The 18,927-nt window shown below is 35.5% G+C and overlaps 2 protein-coding genes across 2 annotated transcripts in view; one reads left to right on the plus strand and one right to left on the minus strand.

The window, feature by feature from the left end:
* Window positions 1-18,927, plus strand: part of LOC150098896 (protein FMC1 homolog) — a 51,340-nt gene that overhangs the window by 26,196 nt on the left and 6,217 nt on the right. The window lies entirely within an intron of this gene.
* Window positions 11,815-18,927, minus strand: part of LOC150098897 (sodium-dependent phosphate transport protein 2B-like) — a 70,092-nt gene continuing 62,979 nt past the window's right edge. Inside the window, exon 7 of the mRNA XM_090405771.1 lies at window positions 11,815-12,713. Coding sequence (XP_090261897.1) covers window positions 11,815-12,713 — 899 coding nt within the window. The remainder of the gene's footprint in view (window positions 12,714-18,927) is intronic.

The following is an 18,927-nucleotide window of genomic DNA, read 5'->3' on the forward strand; positions in this document are numbered from 1 at the left end:
TACTGCTACCCAATCAATATTTGTATAATTAAAGTCTCCCATTATGATTACTCTTTTTGCCCTCACCTTTTCTATTTGGTGATGCATTTCTTCATCACCAGCAACTGATCCACCAGGTCTCTAACAACACCCCACTGTGTCTTATTAGATTCCACCTCACACCAGATGGCTTCAAACTTGCTGCCACGTGAAATATTGTTAATACTATTACTATATTCATAGGTCTCAACTCTAACTGGATTTAAGTCATCCAATATCATTAGCAGCATGCCCCCCTCCTCTCCTATCCACTCTATCCTTCCTAAAAATATTGTACCCATGACATTCGATCCCAGTTAATAGGTCTGATTCTGATAGCCAGGTTTCACTAATTCCTATAATCTGAGGTCGCAACATATTGACTAAGGCAACAAACTCTTCCCCTTTGTTTCTGATACTCCTAGCATTTGTGTACAGACATAATAATCTACCTTCATGTTCTTTAGTATACCCTTGTTTGCAGTCTGCCTGACCCAATTGGACAACTTGCAGATCTCTATTCTTCTCTAATGCTTTACCCATGTGGACATCTTTGCACACACGATTGGTCTGAACCGGACGAACACAAACCCGAAATCATTCTCACCTCGTCAACATTCCCATGACAAATCCCATTCCCATCATTAACACAGTTATATACCATTTTCGCTCTTACACTCACATTCACATCATTCCTCCCTTTATAATTTAGTTTCCCTGACTCTCTGTGTTAGGTCTCATACCAGTTAATAGTTTTTCCAGACTCCTGATACCAAACGAATTCAGGTGTAGGCCATCCCTCTTATACAATTCCAATCTTTCCTCAAACTCACTCCACACATCCAAAAACTCACATCCATTCCTTCTACATAGCCTATGCATTGAATCGTTTGCCATCATAGTCCTTTTTGATTCATTTTTGTCATAGCAAGGTAAAATACTAACAATTTTCACTTTCTCACTCTTCACTCTCGCCTCTTCCAGCAATCCTTTCATGTCCTCTCTCATACTGACCTTATCAGTATGAGAGAGGACAATTTAACTTACCAGTTAAATCGTTCATGCCTACTATAACTACCATTTCATTTACTTTTCTTTTCTGTTTTTGAATTACTTGAGTTATATTTTTAATTTTCGCTCCAGGAAAACTCTCTGTTATAACTCTCTCATCTATAGCATGTTTCATTCATTATAGAGTCACCATACCACATAATTTCTTTCTTTTTACTAACAACGTCACTTACCTGATTTTCATTATTTTTTGACTTTACCTGTTTCCTTGCTTTGTTGTTTCTTATTTTCTTGTTCATTTTCCTTTTTCTCCCTATGCTCATTTAAATGTCTCTCAACTTTTTGCAATTCCCACATTGTCTCTCTGATGATCTGCTTCAACTTTGCTATTTTGGCAGTTAATTCATTTTTGTTAACCTCCTCCATGTGCACAATAATCTTGTTGGCAGGGCTAACCTTCTTGTTCTCGCCTGCAGTGCTTTTTTTAGCATTACCTTTCTTGCCCTTTTTTGGTGCCATTTTAAACGTATAGTAAATATTAAAATGTCTTAATAAAAATATATGATAAAATATTAAATACACTATAAAATACTAAACTCTACCCTAGTATATTACAAAACACTAATTTTCTAAGGAAAAATACAATAAAAACAGACAAAAATCACCAACTTTACAGATGCACTAAATTCGCCGACCAAAATATTAAAATATTTTAATAAAAATATATGATAAAATACTAAATACACTATAAAACACTAAAATCTATACCCGTATAGATTTTAGTGTACTGCAACCACTAATTTTCTAAAGGAAAACACAATAAAAACTTAATAAATAAAATAATAAAGATAAAGACTTGATAAATTTTGTTTGTTTATTTTAGCCTAATATGAGTTCATACCGTCAAAAATAATGTCAATTCACCTTTCAATTCCAAATTCACACAACAGTTTTTTCTTCCTCTTTGTTCTACATATGTCTTTTGAATAATCTCCCTTCTTATGTTTTGCTTAAAAAGACAACCTTCTGTTCTTCAAATTCAATGTTAACAAGTTTCTTGCCATTAGTGATGCTAGTGTACTTATTTTAGGAAATGCATAAGAAGTGAGCACGTATAGGAAATCAGGAATTGAACCATGTTTCATGCATGTGTGATAACCATAAAAAATATATGTAGAATTTTGTGAATGAACGTTTTTGAACTATCTTTTAGGTATAAGGCAATGTTTCTTGGCTTGTTTGCTTACATTTTGTCTCAGTGTCATTCAAGAAATATGTTTAAAATGATGTTCAAGTAAAATGTTAGGTGCAGCATTTTAAAAAGATAAGACCATTTCATATGGCTGGCCTGTTTGGCTGAGTGAATAGCATTTCTGCTCTCCATCTAAGAGCTGTGAGCAAGTGTAGAATAGAAGCTGTGAACTTGAGTTCCACTGCTGTCGCATGGGGTCTTTCTGAATGTCTTTAGGTGGTAAACAGGTTTCAGTTTTTATTGCCCAGTTTGAGACCAACTCCATGCTTTGGAGCTAGCTTAAAAATTACCATGTTTGATCTCTAGGGCATGGTTCACAAATTATTATTGTTATTATTTATATAGGTACTCCATGGAGTCAAAAAACTCATCACAGGAAACCCACACTCTCCATTAACAGAATATCTATCATATGTCCCATTAAACATATTTCCTGTTTGGGTGCTCGCACTCTTAGACAGTTTCCAAGTGTGATCCCCTTGTTTTCCCCCTACTTCCCATGTATTGAAAAATTTCTTTTGTGTCAATCTTATAAAATCCCTTTAGTAACTTATAAGTTTCTATCATCCTCTCCTCTGCCTGTCAGCTGAACTCTGCAACTCACACACCTTCAGTCTATTCTGATAGGGAACATTCCACAGGCCCATCACAACCTTGGTCACTCATCTCTAAATCCTCGCCATCTCCAGTACTCTAGAATGCAGGTGACCAAATCTGTGCATAGTAGTCTAAATTTATCCAAGCCATAGCCTTATAAAGAGAGATAATCACCTCCCTATCTTTCCTTGTTAATGTGTTATTCAATACTCAATCCTCTGAACTCTTGCAGTATGTTCTCTGAATTTCAAATCTCTGTCCGTTCCTGCCCCCCCACAAATCCCTAGCCTCATCAATTTCCTGTATTTCATATTATAATTTCTTGCATTTTACAACATTAAATTGACAACCTTTGTCCACAGTGCCAGTTTAAGTCATCCTGCAAGATATTTATATCACCTTTATTATTATCTCAAGACCCCATGGAGTCAAAGACTCATCTAGGAAATCCTTTTGTCATACACACTGCTCATCATATGTACCTTAAACAAAAATTCTCTGCAGACACCACACTCTCAGGCAGGGCATTCTAATCATTCACAACTCGTATGCAAAAAACTTGCTTCTTACTCCCCCTACTCAAACCCTCCTTATACAGTTTAAAGGGATGACCACACTATTTTCTGTAAAACCTCTTCAACATTGATCCTATAACAACCCAATCCCTTATTAACTTGTAGGTCTCTATCATATCCCTCTTCCTCTTATTCCTCTTCCCCTTATCATATCCCTCTTCCTCTTATTCCTCTTCCCCTTATCATATCCCTCTTCCTCTTATCCACTAGACTCTGTAAGTTGTATCTTCACAACCTTTTCTTATATTCGACATTCCACTGATCAGAAGCTACCTTAGTCAGTTGCCTCTGGACCCTTTCCAGCATATCTTTGTCCTTTTGAAAACCAGGTGAACAAATTTGTGGTGAACAAATTAGGCCACACATAGTAGTACATGTATGGCCTAGTCAAGCCTTATACAATGGAACAAAAAAAAGAAGCAGTTTTTTTTCATGCAGAGTTGTGAATGATTGGAATGCCTTGCCAAAGAGTGTGGTGTCTGCAGAGAATTTCAGTGTGTTTAAAGCACAGTATGATGAGCTGTGTGTATGATAAAAGGACCTCCTAGATGAGTCTTTGACTTCACGGGGTCTTGGGGTAATAATAATAATAATATGTTAATATTTGAAGTGGGAAAAGGTTTATTTCCACATTAGGTTTTTCCACCAAAAACCTAATGTGGAAAAGCAGTTAAGAGTAGTGATATTCAACCAAAATTTTCAAGAGGAATGCAAACAGGAGTACATATCAATACTTGAGATAGAAAAAAAGGCATCAAAATCTTGAAACGCTGAATAGCAATTAGAGAAAATGATATTCAACCAGGAAAAGTTTTGCAGCATCTACACTGCATGATTCAGAGTGTGGTCAGAAGGTTGAATTCCAGATGGCTATAGTAGAGCTCTTATAATTCTCATCTGTAAGAAGGGAAATAAAACTGAATGTGAGAATTACAAAGATATTTCTGTTCTAAGTGTTCCAAGTAAGATTTATTCTAGCATACTTGAGAAATGTGAAGAAAAATGGCCAGAAGGAGCGATGACAAGGGACCATCCCTGGAAGTTACAAAAGGAAGCTTTTAGCAAGAGGGTGAGAAGTGGTTTCTTTGTATAGAGGGTGGTTGAACCGTGGTAATCATTGCCTGAGAGAGTGGTTAGAGCAAGAACGGCCAATGAGTCAAGGAGTGGTATGATAAACTTTGTGTTTCTTAAGTACGACCTCCCACGATGAGTCTTTTGACTCCATGGCGGCCTGGATGATGATGATGATAATAATATCCCCACCAAGCATAAATTCTGCATCCCATCTTTGTTTCCCAATTAAAACCTTACATTTTGCATCATTGAACTTGCATCCCCATGCCCATTCACTCAATTTTTCAAGTCTTCTTGTAAGCCACAACATCTTCTCTACTCTTCATAGTTCATCCCAACTTTGCATCATCTGCAAACAACTGAATATCCCCATTCAAATCTTTGTCAATATCAACTATTGCCCGCCATAGTTTTGCATCGTTGACAAACAGCTGAATGCCCCCCTCAAATCTTCTCATTAATGTACAAATTAAAGAGTAAGTGGTCCTAGTACAGAGCCCCGGGGCACTCCAGTAGTCACCCTCATACACCTTGATTTCACTCCTCTATACACCATCCTCTGATGTCTGTTTATCAGCCATCCTCCTATGCCTGTCACCAACCTCTTATTCATTTCCATTTGCTCCAGCTTATGTAATAATTTTCCATGCAGGTTTCTGTCAGATGCCTTTGTAAAGTGTAGCAGTATCATAGTATTGTCATTTCCTTTATCCAGTTCTGCTGTCACCTTATTATAAAATGTGAATAAATTACTGACGCAGCACCTCCCTTTTACAAAGCCATGCTACCCTCCCTATAAAGTATCATATTCATATCCACTTATTCTTGAGTTTTACTTTTAACCAATTTTTCCAATACTTAACCACCACTCCAGAAATACTAATTGGTCTGTAATTTGCTACTTCTCTCTTGGAATTATCCAACTCTTGGTCCAGCTCTGATATATTAAACATACAATAGATTTATAGCCTATCATGAGTAGGATTCATGTTAAAAAAATGCCAACAGATATAGCTTTATAACTCAGAAGTTAAGTCTATTTTGAAACTAGCCACATAAACCTCAGAAAGTATCTATAACATTTTATTAATTTTTTTTTAATATAAAAATTAATGAAGCACAGCTAAACACACATACAACCACAAACCTGAAATTTTATGTTATTTAAGTGAAGTATTTAATCTTGACTAATCACTTGTCTTATGGTTACTTAAGCTTGTTTCGCCAGTATGTACTAAAAAAGAACATTATGTTTTTATGTTGCTCCCACCCACAAAAGGTTATTTTGTAAACCTATGGTACATTTTGAGAGCCATATGTGGGCTAAGGATTTTTTTTTCTATTTTTATCAATTTATATATATATATATTTGTATTTTTCATTTATTTTTTTACATAGTCTAGAAACCCTGCTCTAGAGATCAAACATGGAACTTTTTTTCAAGCCACTTCAGGCTTCCAATAAGGGTTCCATCTAAATTGATTCATTTGTAGGCTGAAGATGTAGCAGACACAAAAATTCATCTAGAACTTAGACATAGATGTCACACAAACAGTTGTGTGACATTGACATTAATGACTGATAAAAACATTGAAGAAGGTAGTGTTACCTATTCTTAGCAATTAGAGAGATACTTTTTGATAAAAATGTGAAAAAACTACAAGTATTTGTGCATCTATTTGTGTGTAGGTAACATCTTGTGTTAGTTTCCTGTAGACTGAGAAATTGAGTGTGTTGTTTTGTTCTGATATTTCAACTAGTGTATCCAAAAATGGTAAAAACATGTCTTTCTAATTTAACTGCGAATTTAATCCAAGGATGATGAAATCTTCTAATTGCGTAATAGTACTGGGCCTATTTGTCAACATATCTTTGCAAAATTTTTGGTTGTGTTCCTTGATGTTGGAGGGCTATTTTTTTAAACCAGTCCATAAATAGATCGGCTTAACAAAGCAGAAAGGAGAGAGAGAGTCCATTGCTAGTCCTTCTTTCTGTTCAAAAAAATCCTCTTCAAATTTGAAAAAAGTACTGTTGATACAGTGTTTAAAGAGGTCCACTGTATCTGGTAGGCAGATATCTTGAAGTAATTATATGGTTTCTATTCTTGGAATGTTAGTAAAAAGATTTACTATGTCCAGGCTTGCAAGTATATCAGTAGGAGTCAATTTGATGTCTTTGATATTTTCTTTGAAGTGTATGGTGTTTTTTACATAAGAGGATGTTTGTCTGATGTAAGGTTTCAGTAGGTTTGCTAGATGCTTAGACAATAAAGAAGTTGGAGAGTATCTTGTATCAACAATTGGTCTTAATGGTAAGTCTTGTTTATGCAGTTTAGAACCCTTTATATTTTTGGAACAAGAGGATGTCTAGATTCAAGCTTTTTTTTTTTTTCCCAGACCATTTCATGTTTTTAATTAAGGTATTGGTTTTATTATGTAAATATCCTGCAGGATCTCATTCTATCTTTCATAAAATGCTATAGAAATGTGTGCAAGTTATTGAAGAATCAAGAATGAGTTAAAAAATGTGAGTTGGAGTTCGTCACTTTCTGTCTATATTTGTAACTAACAAATTGTTATAAAGATAGGTAGTAGCCAAAGTATCATTGCACAAAATCATTACATCAAGAATAGTAGAATGACTCAAGTAGTAAATATCCATAATACTTAGATATGCTGATCTCTCCCTCTCTATGGATCTCACAATTTATTCAGATTTTAGCCATATCTGAGAAAAGCATGTTTTTTCTTATCTGGTGAGAAAAAAAAGAGAGCTTCTTATTCTGGATATTCAGTTAAACATTCTGAAGATTTGAATACTAAAGTCAGTTTAGCATTGAATGTGCCTTGTATAATGTTAATGTCAGTTCTCAAATATGTAGTTCAAATTTTGGAAGAGGTAAGGAAAAAATCTTAGGAAACCATATATGGTAAGATCATTAAGAATGAAACATTCAACAGTTGCATTTAAAATTGATAAACCAGAACTTGCAAGGACAGCTTACATGATATTTTATTGTTGTCCCTCAAAATGCAGCTTCAACAAATTGTACCAGAATGAATGAATATCATTACATAAAAAGTGTTAAATTAAATTTTATTGGAAAATTTAAGTACAAAAATATGTATTAAAAGTTTGTGTAAAATATTACTTATCATATTTCTGAAAGAATCAGCAATTCAACACAACACAGTTATGTGTATAATAATATATATGCACACACAGTATATATATATATATATATATAATAACAATATGGTTATAGAAATACTTAATTGATCTTTTTTAATTTTATTTCATTACAATATTCTGACTGTTTTTGCAGTTTTAAAATTTCCAATATATGATTGTTTTACCTCATTTAATATTTAATCATTTTGTGACCTATTTTATTTTTAATTATCATGATATTGCTATTTGTGTAAAACCTGACAGGTGAACATCAACAGTCAAGTTGATGTTCACCTGTCAATAAACATAAACAAACAATACAAATAGTTCTGAAAATTCTTTGTCATTTGTTTCAGCAAGAAAAAGACACAAGAGGCAAAAGTATAACACTAACAATTGTCTATTTCATATAGCAATTGTTGAGTTCAGCATTTTAAGAACTAACAGATACAAAAGCAATAGATTAATCATTTCTAAGAAAGGAGCCTTCATAGCTTGGTCAGTATCAACAATGCTCTTTGGTTAAAAAGATATTGACTCAAGATCTGGACTCAAATTTGGTCTCAGACACAAAAGAACCTTTATAAGAACTTTTAAGCTGAAAGTGAGTTAGTTGGTTTCATATGTAGGTGCAGGTTTTTTTTTTTATCTCTCAAAACAGGCAAATAGCCAGATGAACACACAATTACTAGACATCATTATATAGGATAATGGCTGAAGTAGCTAAGGCCAACAGGTCAGTGTATTATTCTGTGTACCATGAGATAAATCTCTTTATTGCATGGTTCACAGACATAATATACTGCCATCATAGCCTTATTGCTTTAGTCGTAATTTCATATACCTACTTCTAAGAACAGTAATTACAAACTTCTAGTTCCAAGCTTATTTCATATGGACTAGTATTAATAGTCTTGCCAGCTTGGTTGGCTAAGTAGTAAGCATATCTGCTCTCCAGCCATCAGATTATGGGTTTGAATCCTGTCATGGCCATGGATTTTGTAATTGTATTTAGATGGGATATGAACTTAATTGCCCAGTGAGAGACCACCTCCCTGCTATTGGAGGCCAGAAGTGGCTTAAAAAAGTTCTTTGTTTGGTCTCTCAAGTAGGGTTTTCAGACTATGTAAAAATGAAAAAAAAAAAACTCAAAACTGATGATGATTCCTCATCTCTTACTTTCCATTGTGAAAAGTAAAGGATGAGGATAATCTTTAAAAGTACCAGTATTTTGAGAACAAATTACATTATTTGGAAATAATTAGTATTTCCAAATAATCAGCCTCTATTCTCACATCACGCCCTATCAAATCTGTTACAGCAATATCCTCACTCGGATAATAGACCCTTGCAAAGTGGTCACTCTACTATTCAGCAATGTTATCTGCTTCTGTCACCTCACTAATTAAGGTTATCTTTCCATATAATTTCTTCCTTTTACCTGCCACATAGCAAAAGAATGCTGAGATTTCCTCTAGCCTGTTTGGCTAATTTCTTCTCATAATGTGATTTTGCCTTCCTTACCATGCTAGTCACTTTTCTTGCCTGTGCCCTGTACTACTTGTGAGCTTGCTAATCACCTTTCAACTGCTGTCACCTGCTACCATCAGCACTTGTTAAGGTTATCCTTCCACAGTCATTTCTTCCATTTATCTGTCACATAGCAAAAGAACACTGAGATTTCCTCTAGCCAAAATGTCCTTCCTCTTATTCTTGATATTTCTAACATTAGTATGCATAAATTGTTGCATTCCCTAGGGTTCCCGACCACCTTGTATTGACTACTCCATTCGATTTTTTCACTTGAAAGACTAAATTCCAAAGTGTTTGGTATTCTCGAACTCACTTGCCTCATGGAGGCCTGTCCACACACTCACCTGCATCTACCTTAATAGCTTTAGTTTTTTCTGATTTTGCACTTCCACACTCTCAATGAACAAAGCTTTCTCTAGACACTTAACTCCAAATCCATTTCAATGCAGTCTAACAGCATTATATAAGTCCTTCCATCCATTCAGTCCATACGGTCTACAAGCTCCACACTATTCCTTCTGCAGAACCTACCCATTGATTCATTTGCTATTTTTGTCCTCCTCCTCATCTCACCTCTATCACATTATTGGCAGCAGATTTATAATCTTCACCCTCTTGCCCCCCCCCCCCTCAATAACTCTTTCTTATCTTCTCTCATACAATATGCATTCAAGTCATTAGTACCAGCTAAAACAGTAATTTCTTTCGCCTTACTTTTTTAGCATCCCTGCCAGCTTCACTAATATTATTAATTTTCATGCCAGTGAAACAATATGTAGTCATGCTTTCATTAAGTATTCCTCTTATAAATAACATTTTGTTTATCAAGAAGCAAACTGTTAGTTATGTACATTAAAAATCTTAGCTTTGGAATATAAAATTATGGATAAAAACTTCGGAATATAAAACTATGCAAAAAAAATATAATATTATATGCTGTAAGGAATTTCAACATTATAGTCATTATGTTTAGTTATTACAATATAACACCTAAGGTTTGAAAGAAGCAATGAAACATTTTGATTACTAACTTATATACTTGTAATATGATGAACATGTAGATTTTTCGAACAAAAACGGAATGTGACAAATGATAACTGACACTGGGTTTAATAGGTCATGATAGATAGTTAAACCAACTGATTTCACTATATATGCTAGTGGGTTAGGAAGAACAAAAAAAAAAAAATACCATAAGCAGCAAACATGAACCATTACATAACTAAAACCGAACATGGAAGAACCATTACACAAAAGTAAAAAAAAAAAAAAAAAAAAAAAGATGGAGTGTTTTACTTGAGTTATGTATTCTCTCTCTTTTTGGAAGATTGTCATCCTCTTCATGTGACGTACATTTTTTACAGCACTTGCATAGATTGAGAAGATGTAATTTGCAGTGTCTGGTGGAGAGGAGGAAGAGGGGAGATATGATAGAGACCTACAAGTTGGTAAGGGGTTGTTATAAGATCAGTGGTGGAGAAGTTCTACAGAGAATAGTGGGAGATCAGGGGAGAACCGGAGGTCATCCCTTGAAACTGTATAAAGAGGGTGTGAGTAGAGGAGTGAGAGGCAGGTTTTTTTTCGTGCAGAGTTGTGAATAATCGGAATGCCTTGCCTGAGAGTGTGATGTCTGCAGGGAGTTTGAGTATGTTTAAGACATGGTATGATGAGATGTGTATGTGTGATAAAAGGACCTCCCAGATGAGTCTTTGACTCCATGAGGTCTTAGGGTGATAATAATAATAATAATATGCTGAAAACTCTTGAAATTTTATGATCTAATGGTACTAGGGAGTGCAAACATAGGAACTGTTACACAAAAGTAGAAAAACAAAACAAAACATGGAGTGTGGAAGCTGGCAAGGTAACAGTTCCTACATGTTTAGTTTTAGTTATATAACGATTCATGTTTGTTGCTTATTGTATTTTTTTTTGTTCTTCCTAACTCAGAAGAAACCACTAGCATATATGGTGAAACGAGTTGGTTTAACTATGTATATTATCATGACCTATTAAACCCAGTGTTAGTTATCGTTTGTCATGCATGTAGTATATCAGTTATTTGAAGTAATATTTAAAGTAATTTATGTTAAGTATATTATTATTGACATAACTGATTTAATGAATACTCGTTAGGGAGAGAGAGGCCATATTTTTAGTCATTTAGTCGTTACCTTCTTTAGTCATTTCTGAAATAATATTGTGATATTTATCAGTAAATAAAGATTGTACTACAAAAAAAGTGTTTGGCCTCATTACCAAGCTTGAGTGATGCATTTATTTCAAAATCAGAAATAAAAAATGTTTATGCATTAGTACATTTATTAAACCTTTATGAGTAAATCCAAATCTGGATTGTGTAAATATATTCTCTCTTGATTAAGATGTTATCAGATTTGAAATTTCTTGCAAGGTGTACAAAATCTGCAATCCTCACTATTCTATAGTTGTCATCATATTTTGATCACATCAGTATTTGGGAATTTTCTTGAATCCTGGTATTTTTGTGTCCACTTCATAATCACAAATGGCCTTTCCTAAATCTGTTAATATAGTATTGAAGGTCCTCATCTGGATACAAGTTCAATCTGATGCTATAACAGTTTCACAGGTACTTGAGTTATGTATTCTTTCTCTTTTTGGAAGATTGTCATCCTCTTCATGTGATGTGCATTTTTTACAGCACTTGCATATGCTAAAAACTCTTGAAATTTGACGATCTATTGGTGCTAGGGAGTGCAAATACACTGGTAGCCATTCCCAGTCCCGTAAAAATGGTGGCAGAAATTTAGGGCATTGATACTGTAAAATATTAATTAGCACAACAACACAAGTAAAAATCAATATTGGGATGCCAACAGCCATGAAAACTACTCTCCCTGCCAAAGATAAGCCAAAGACAGCACAGGGTATCACAAGAAATACTAACACCATATATAATATAGAGAACCAACGATAGTCAGCTGTTGTATTTCCAAGAAGTTTAGCTAGAGGAATTGGTAATCTTAAAAATGGAACTGGATAAAAAAGCAATATTCCTGTTATATTAAAGAAGAGATGACAAAAAGCTAACTGTAAACTTTTGAGAAAATAATCACCTTCTGTAGCCATAGCTGCAAGAATTCCTGTTGTTGTTGTGCCAATATTTGCACCAAGAGTCAAAGGATAAATTCTCTCTATAGTTATAACTCCCAGCCCAGCTAATGGTGTAAGAGCAGAAGTGAAAACAGAACTGCTCTGTACCAGGATAGTCATACCACATCCAACTAAAATAGCAAAGTAACCAATGAAATAATTGAAAGGAAATGTTGGTTCAGCATTTACAATCTTTTTGATAACATGGGCAATGCGACCTTTTAGCATGGAATGTAGCAGTTTCACTATTAAAACTAAACATACACAAAGAACAATAATTGCAATCAGCAACATAATAACTCCTATCCATGTATCACTAATCTTTAGTTTCTCCAGCAAGAAGCCACCTAAATATAAGAAATGATATTAAAATTTCAAAATATATAACAAATAATCACATTATGTTAATAAATCTAATCTTATTTATAAAGTATTTTTGTATAATGCTGCCTACACTCATACAAGTAAAATAAATTGGTTTATAAGACAACTAAAATTTGAATAATTATACTGAAATATTTTATTATTCAGTTTGCAACTATTATGATCTTTATGCAGAAAAGATATGCATTTCAAATATATAACATATATTTGAGATAAAATCTACATCTGATTTTATCTCAAATTGATGGTAATAATTTTAGCATAAAAGCAGTGCACAAAAATTATTTTTCCATTAATGGCTGTTCTATGTTACATATATAATCATCTATATGTATGCTTGTGTATTTTTATAACTTTCATCCACAAAAGATTTTAACCTATACTTTGTTAGTACTGTGGGTAGGCTAAAATGTTTTTCTTTATTTTTATTAATTTTCTATTTTTTAATTATTTTGTACATTATCCAGAAACCCTGCTTTAAAGACCAAACATGGAACTTCAAATTGCTTCAGGCAGTGACAGTCTCACACCAGGTAATGAAATTCATCTACCTGATGATATTCACATGTCTATACCCATGCTGGGATTTGAACCCTCAGCCAGCTAGGCTAGCAAATGGCCAGTATATGTTGTATACATATGATCCTAAGCATATACAGTCAACACTTACTATAAAGAACTTGTAAAGACCATACAAGTAGTATGTTAAAACAGATTGTTTGACATTGCAGGACTTTTTAGTAGTTTGCTATAGTAAGATAATTTATTATGACAGTGTTTACTATTGTGAGAGTTGACTTGTAGAAATATTATGTGGAAGTAACGTACATTTGCCTTTGAAATAATATCCTTTAAAGAAATCTACCGTGTAAAGCATTAGTATAAATAGGTAATTTTATAATACCATTTTTGTGCTTTACTAAATTTTTTATTAGCTGGAAAAAAATTAAAGAAGCCAAACTTAAAGAAGATAATGGATAATGTTGGAGCTCAAATTAGGGAAGTGTTAACCACCTCACCTAACTGGCCATAACATATTTATCTATCATGTGAAACATGAATTCAAAGTATATCATGGATACAAAGCTTAAGATGGTTGATATATTTCATCCACCATGGCCAGATGGGGTGGTTAAAAGATAAATTTGAAAAGAATCTCACTAAAACTGAATTACAATAGGAAAATTATTCAGAGATATTTTAAAGGTGCAATGAATATGAAAATTATAAAGAAACTAGCTGACCAACTTATAGTATTATAAGACGATACTTTGTTACGAAGAGGGCCACTAGAGGGCTACATGGTGTGTAGTGTTTGTAGAGAACTCCTGAAAAGATAAGTATTATTTTAAGTAATAATTGGTAAATTTGCTTGAATCTTACATAGTATTGTTTACTTTTCGTATCCTAGCATGTCTGTGTGATTTTTTGTGTGTTTTCTGAGTTATTTCAATTAGTAATTTGATAGATACGATTATTAGCGTACACATGACGCCGATAAGAAGGAATACAATGGCGTCCAGATCGCTCTTTGTTCAAAAATTTTAATATAAAGGAGTTTATTCAGTCTTGGTTAGAGTCTGGTTAAACAATGATAGTGGAGTGAATGTGTGCAGAAAGTATAAGGAATGTGAGGATTTAAAGTGTTTCAGGTCATGAGAGTGATATCGTTGTTGAAAGTCAGAATGTAGAAAATAGTGATATGAGAGGTATGAATAGTGATATTTGCAAGGTAGTACCAGATAGCTGTGAGAGTGGCATTGAAAGTGAGAATGAAGGTAAAAATACAGAATGGATTAACGGATAAGAAAAATGATGAGACAGATGCAATGAGTGATATCGCACAGTTGCGCGGAGTGATACATAGGGCGAATCGGCAGCTGGAGCGTTGGCAAAAATGTTTACCGAGTGTACCAACTAATAAATGGCAAAAGTATGATAAGCAAAATAAGAGTATGATCGTGAGTGTAAACAAAATGAAAGAGCGAGTGTTGTATGGAGATTCTTTAGTAAGAAGTGTGATAGATGAGAGTTTGACAAAATCGTACCAACCTGGTGCTAACATTAAGGATGTAAGCGAGTCTATTAGAGTGCAAAATCAGAGGGTGAAAGAACTGATAATAGTAGCAGGAACGAATGATTTGAAAGGAGACAAAATGCTTATGAGAGTGGATTTGAAGAAATTACTTGAGGTAGCAAAAGAGAAGAATGAGAGAGTTAGGATAGTGAGTCTGTTGCCCCAGTATGACAGTGAAGAGTATAGGAGGGCCATAATTGCTAATGACTTTATGCGCAAATTATGCTGGAGGAGTAGTGTGGAGTGAGTTCAATGGGCGAAAGGATTTATATAAGATGGATGGTTTGCATTTGAATGGATTTGGTGTATGGAGACTTGAAAAGGTGTTGTTGAATGAAGTGGAATTGGATGTGCAGAATCAGGGAAACTAGAGTTATTAAGGGGGGGGGGGAATAGATATGAAGACTTTAGGGAGACGGTTTAGTGTATGAATGTGTGTAATATGCCTGAGTAAGTACGAAGGACACAAATCAGAATGGGATAATTAGTATAAGGCATCAAAATAGGGATGGGACAAATGGGCTCCTGCAATTCATGTATACTAATGCCAGAAGGATTAGGAACAAGAAGGAAGAATTTTTGGCCATGGTTGGAACTTCCAGACCACAGGTTATTGGCATTAGTGAAGCATAGCTGACAGAAGATGATATAGCTAGTGGGATTGAATGTGAGGGGTATAGTGTGTTCAGGAGTGACAGGGAGAATAAAATGGGGGGGGGGGGTGTTATTGATGATAGCTGATGAGCTGCAGCCAAGGAGAATAGAAGTTGATCTGCAGGATAGAGAAAAGAGCACATTTGAGGCTATTTGGTGTGAGATTGAGGCTAGCAGAACAAAATATACAATTGGGTGCTGCTATAGACCAGGTGATGGAATAGATGATGGAGATAGTATGCATAAGCAAGTAGAAGAAAAGAGTGGAAGGAGGGTAATTATTATGGGAGATTTCAACTATGGTAACATTGATTGGAAGGAGGAGCGGACGCATGGGAGGAAGGAATTGGATTTTATGCGGTTATTAAGGGATAACTATCTGCGACAGCATGTAATGGAAAATACTGGGGGTCAGAGAGTGCTTGACTAAGTAATTGCATCTGAGAATTTGGCTGTAACGAATATGACCATGTTGCAACCAATTGGTGAAAGTGATCATAGGGTCTTGACTTGGGAGGTGACTAAAGATGTGGAATTTGCAATTAAGACAGGATACATGTGGAATTATTGGGCTGGTAAGTATGACAAGCATAGGAAGTTTGATTGGTTCAGTGCCATGGCATGCAAAACTGCAAGAGCTGGATGTTGATAGTGCATGGAAGGCAGTTAAGAAGTGTTTGCAGGAGGCAATAGCTGACCGTATACCTAGATGTCCGAATAATAAATCAAGTAGGGGTTAAATGGATGAATAATAAAATTAAGCTTGAGCTGCAAAAAAAAAAAAGACACAACTGTGGAGGGAATTTAAGGAGAAAGGTGACTGGCAGGCACATGAATGGTATAAAGCACAGGCCAGAAGGGTAACGAGTGTGGTAAGAAAAGCAAAAGTGGATTATCAGAGAACATTAGCCATGCAGGCTAAAGAGAATCCCAAACAGTTTTTTCGATATGTTACAAGTAAAAGAAAAAATATATACGGCAGAATGATTTTAAAGAATGCTGATGGTAGGGAGGTAACCGAATCAGTTGATATAGTGAAATTACTGAGTGAGCACTTTGCAAGAGTATATCATCCAGGTGGTGACATTGCAGGAATGAAAGAACCACCAGCTTATACGGGAATTGTGGTGAATGAAGTGGAGGTGAATAGTCTATTGCAAAATTTCAATGTCAATGCATCTGTGGGATTGGATGGTATACCAGCTCGTGTCGTACGTGAAGCGGCTAAAGAATTGTTAGTACCCTTGACCATTTTGTTTAATTTGAGTCTCGGGTCTGGGTTAGTCCCAAGGGGGTGGAAAGAGGGGAAAATAGTTCCACTGCATAAAGGAGGTTCCAAAACCGCTGTTGTAAATTACTGACCGATCAGCATATCAGCAATCGTTGTCAAGGTCTTGGAGAAAATAGTCAAGTAGAAAATTCTGGATTGGATAGATGAAAATGGGATACTGTATGGGGGACAGCATGGTTTTATGAAGGATAGATCATGCCTCAGTAACTTGCTCACGTATTATAACACAGTGATGGCTGAACTGGATAAGAGTAATGGGTTTACAGTGATTCTACTGGACCTTGCTAAGGCCTTTGACAGGATATCACATGGAATTCTAATCAGTAAACTGCAGCATATGGGAATGGATATAGGGCTGGTGAGATGAATGGGAGGGTGGTTGATGGAGAGATATCAGAGAGTGGTTTATTCAGGAGTAGAGTCCAAAGGCCTGTGACTAGTGGCGTGCAGCAGGGTTCTGTTCATAGACCACTAATGTACAATTTCTTCATTAACGATATAGGAAAGTATCTGAGAGGAACTGTTCATTTGTTTGCTAATGATGCAAAGTTGGGTAGAACAATAGTGAGTGCACAATAGGATGTCAAAATTTTGCAGGATGATTTGGATAGTTTGGAGGACTGGGCTAAGGAGAATGGATGTCAATTTAATGTGGCAAAATGTAACGTTGCATTTTGATGTGAAAAGATTAGCAGCAGTATATCACATTGATGGAACTGTACTCCAGGAGATTGATGAGGCCAGGGATTTGGGAGTGTTGGTGGATAGGGAGTTGAAGTTTGGGGGCACATTGCAAAAGTGGCTAAATCAGCTCATCAAATCACTTGGTTGCTGAAAAATATTTTAACAAGCAGAGACAAACAGGTTATTGTTCCTTTGTATCGAGCCTTGATAAGACCCCATCTTGACTACTGTGCCCAGATATGGGCACCAGGGTTTCTTCTGGATGGGGAGGAGGAGGAGAGGATCCAGAGATGAGCGACCAAGATGATAGCAGGTCTATGGAATGAACCTTATGAGAACAGGTTGAAGATTTGTGGGTTGCAGAAATTGGTTGATAGGTGGAAAAGGGTTGATATGATTGAGACATTCAAATTACTAAAGGGTTTCTATAAGATTAATTCAGAAGATATTTTTGAGGACTGTTGGTGGGAGGACTAGGGGCCATACATGGAAGCTGGGCAAGAGTTTGGTTAGCAAGGGTGTTAGAGCTAGGTTTTTTACTTGGAGAATGGTGAATGAGTGGAATAAGCTGCCAGAGCCTGTTGTGGGTGCCATGACTGTAAATGAGTTCAAGGCGAAGTATGATAGATCCTGTGTGAATGTCGAATAGTTGTTCTTGACATGATGTTAGGGCCTCCCTCGATGAGTCTATGAGCTCCTTGGAGTTGCCCTTAATAATAATAATGTCACTGAAGATTCACCTCTTCCATTCTTACCTGGACTTCTTTCCTAAAATTGTTGGTTTAGCGAGTAATGAACAAAATGAATGTTTCACTGAGCATCATGATAATGGAGCTGTTATATAACAGTTGTTAGTTGAATGTGGTAAAGTGTGAAGTTATGCATTTTGAGATGAAAAGATTCCAAGCTATGTATTACATTGATGGAACTGGACTGCAGGAAATTGATGAGGCTAGAGATTTGGAAAGTAATGATGGGCAGGGAATTCTGAGGGTATTATTGCAGACGTGGGCAAAATAACTCTAAGAATCACTTGGATGTTGAAGACCTTTCTGAGAAGTAGAGATAAGGAAATTGTATCTGAACTATAGTGCACAGATTTGGTCACCAGGTTTCTTGGAAATTTGAAGACATTAAGAGAGGATTTAGAGGCAAGTGACCAGAAGGAGACTGGTCTGTATAGTGCTTCCTATAAGGATTTACTATCCCTGTAGGCAGTGCCGTGCTGGCCATATGTGCAATGTGTGCGATGCACACAGGCACCAGGATAGTAAAGGCGCCAAAGGGGAGGAAATACTTAAAAAAACCATTTTTTTTTAAAGTGATTTTTCTATTGGAGGGGGGGGGGTAGTGGCACCAACTAAAGTTTTGCACACAGGCACTGGACACTACTGGCATGCCCCCTGCCTGTAGGTATTGTAATTATCATATTTAAACCTCTTAACAACTCTTCTTATCATCTACAGATCTG

The sequence above is a fragment of the Typopeltis vanoorti genome, chromosome 15 (assembly GCF_054136105.1).
Source record: "Typopeltis vanoorti isolate ZY-2024b chromosome 15, IOZ_Tvanoo_1.0, whole genome shotgun sequence".
Lineage (NCBI taxonomy): Eukaryota > Metazoa > Arthropoda > Arachnida > Uropygi > Thelyphonidae > Typopeltis > Typopeltis vanoorti.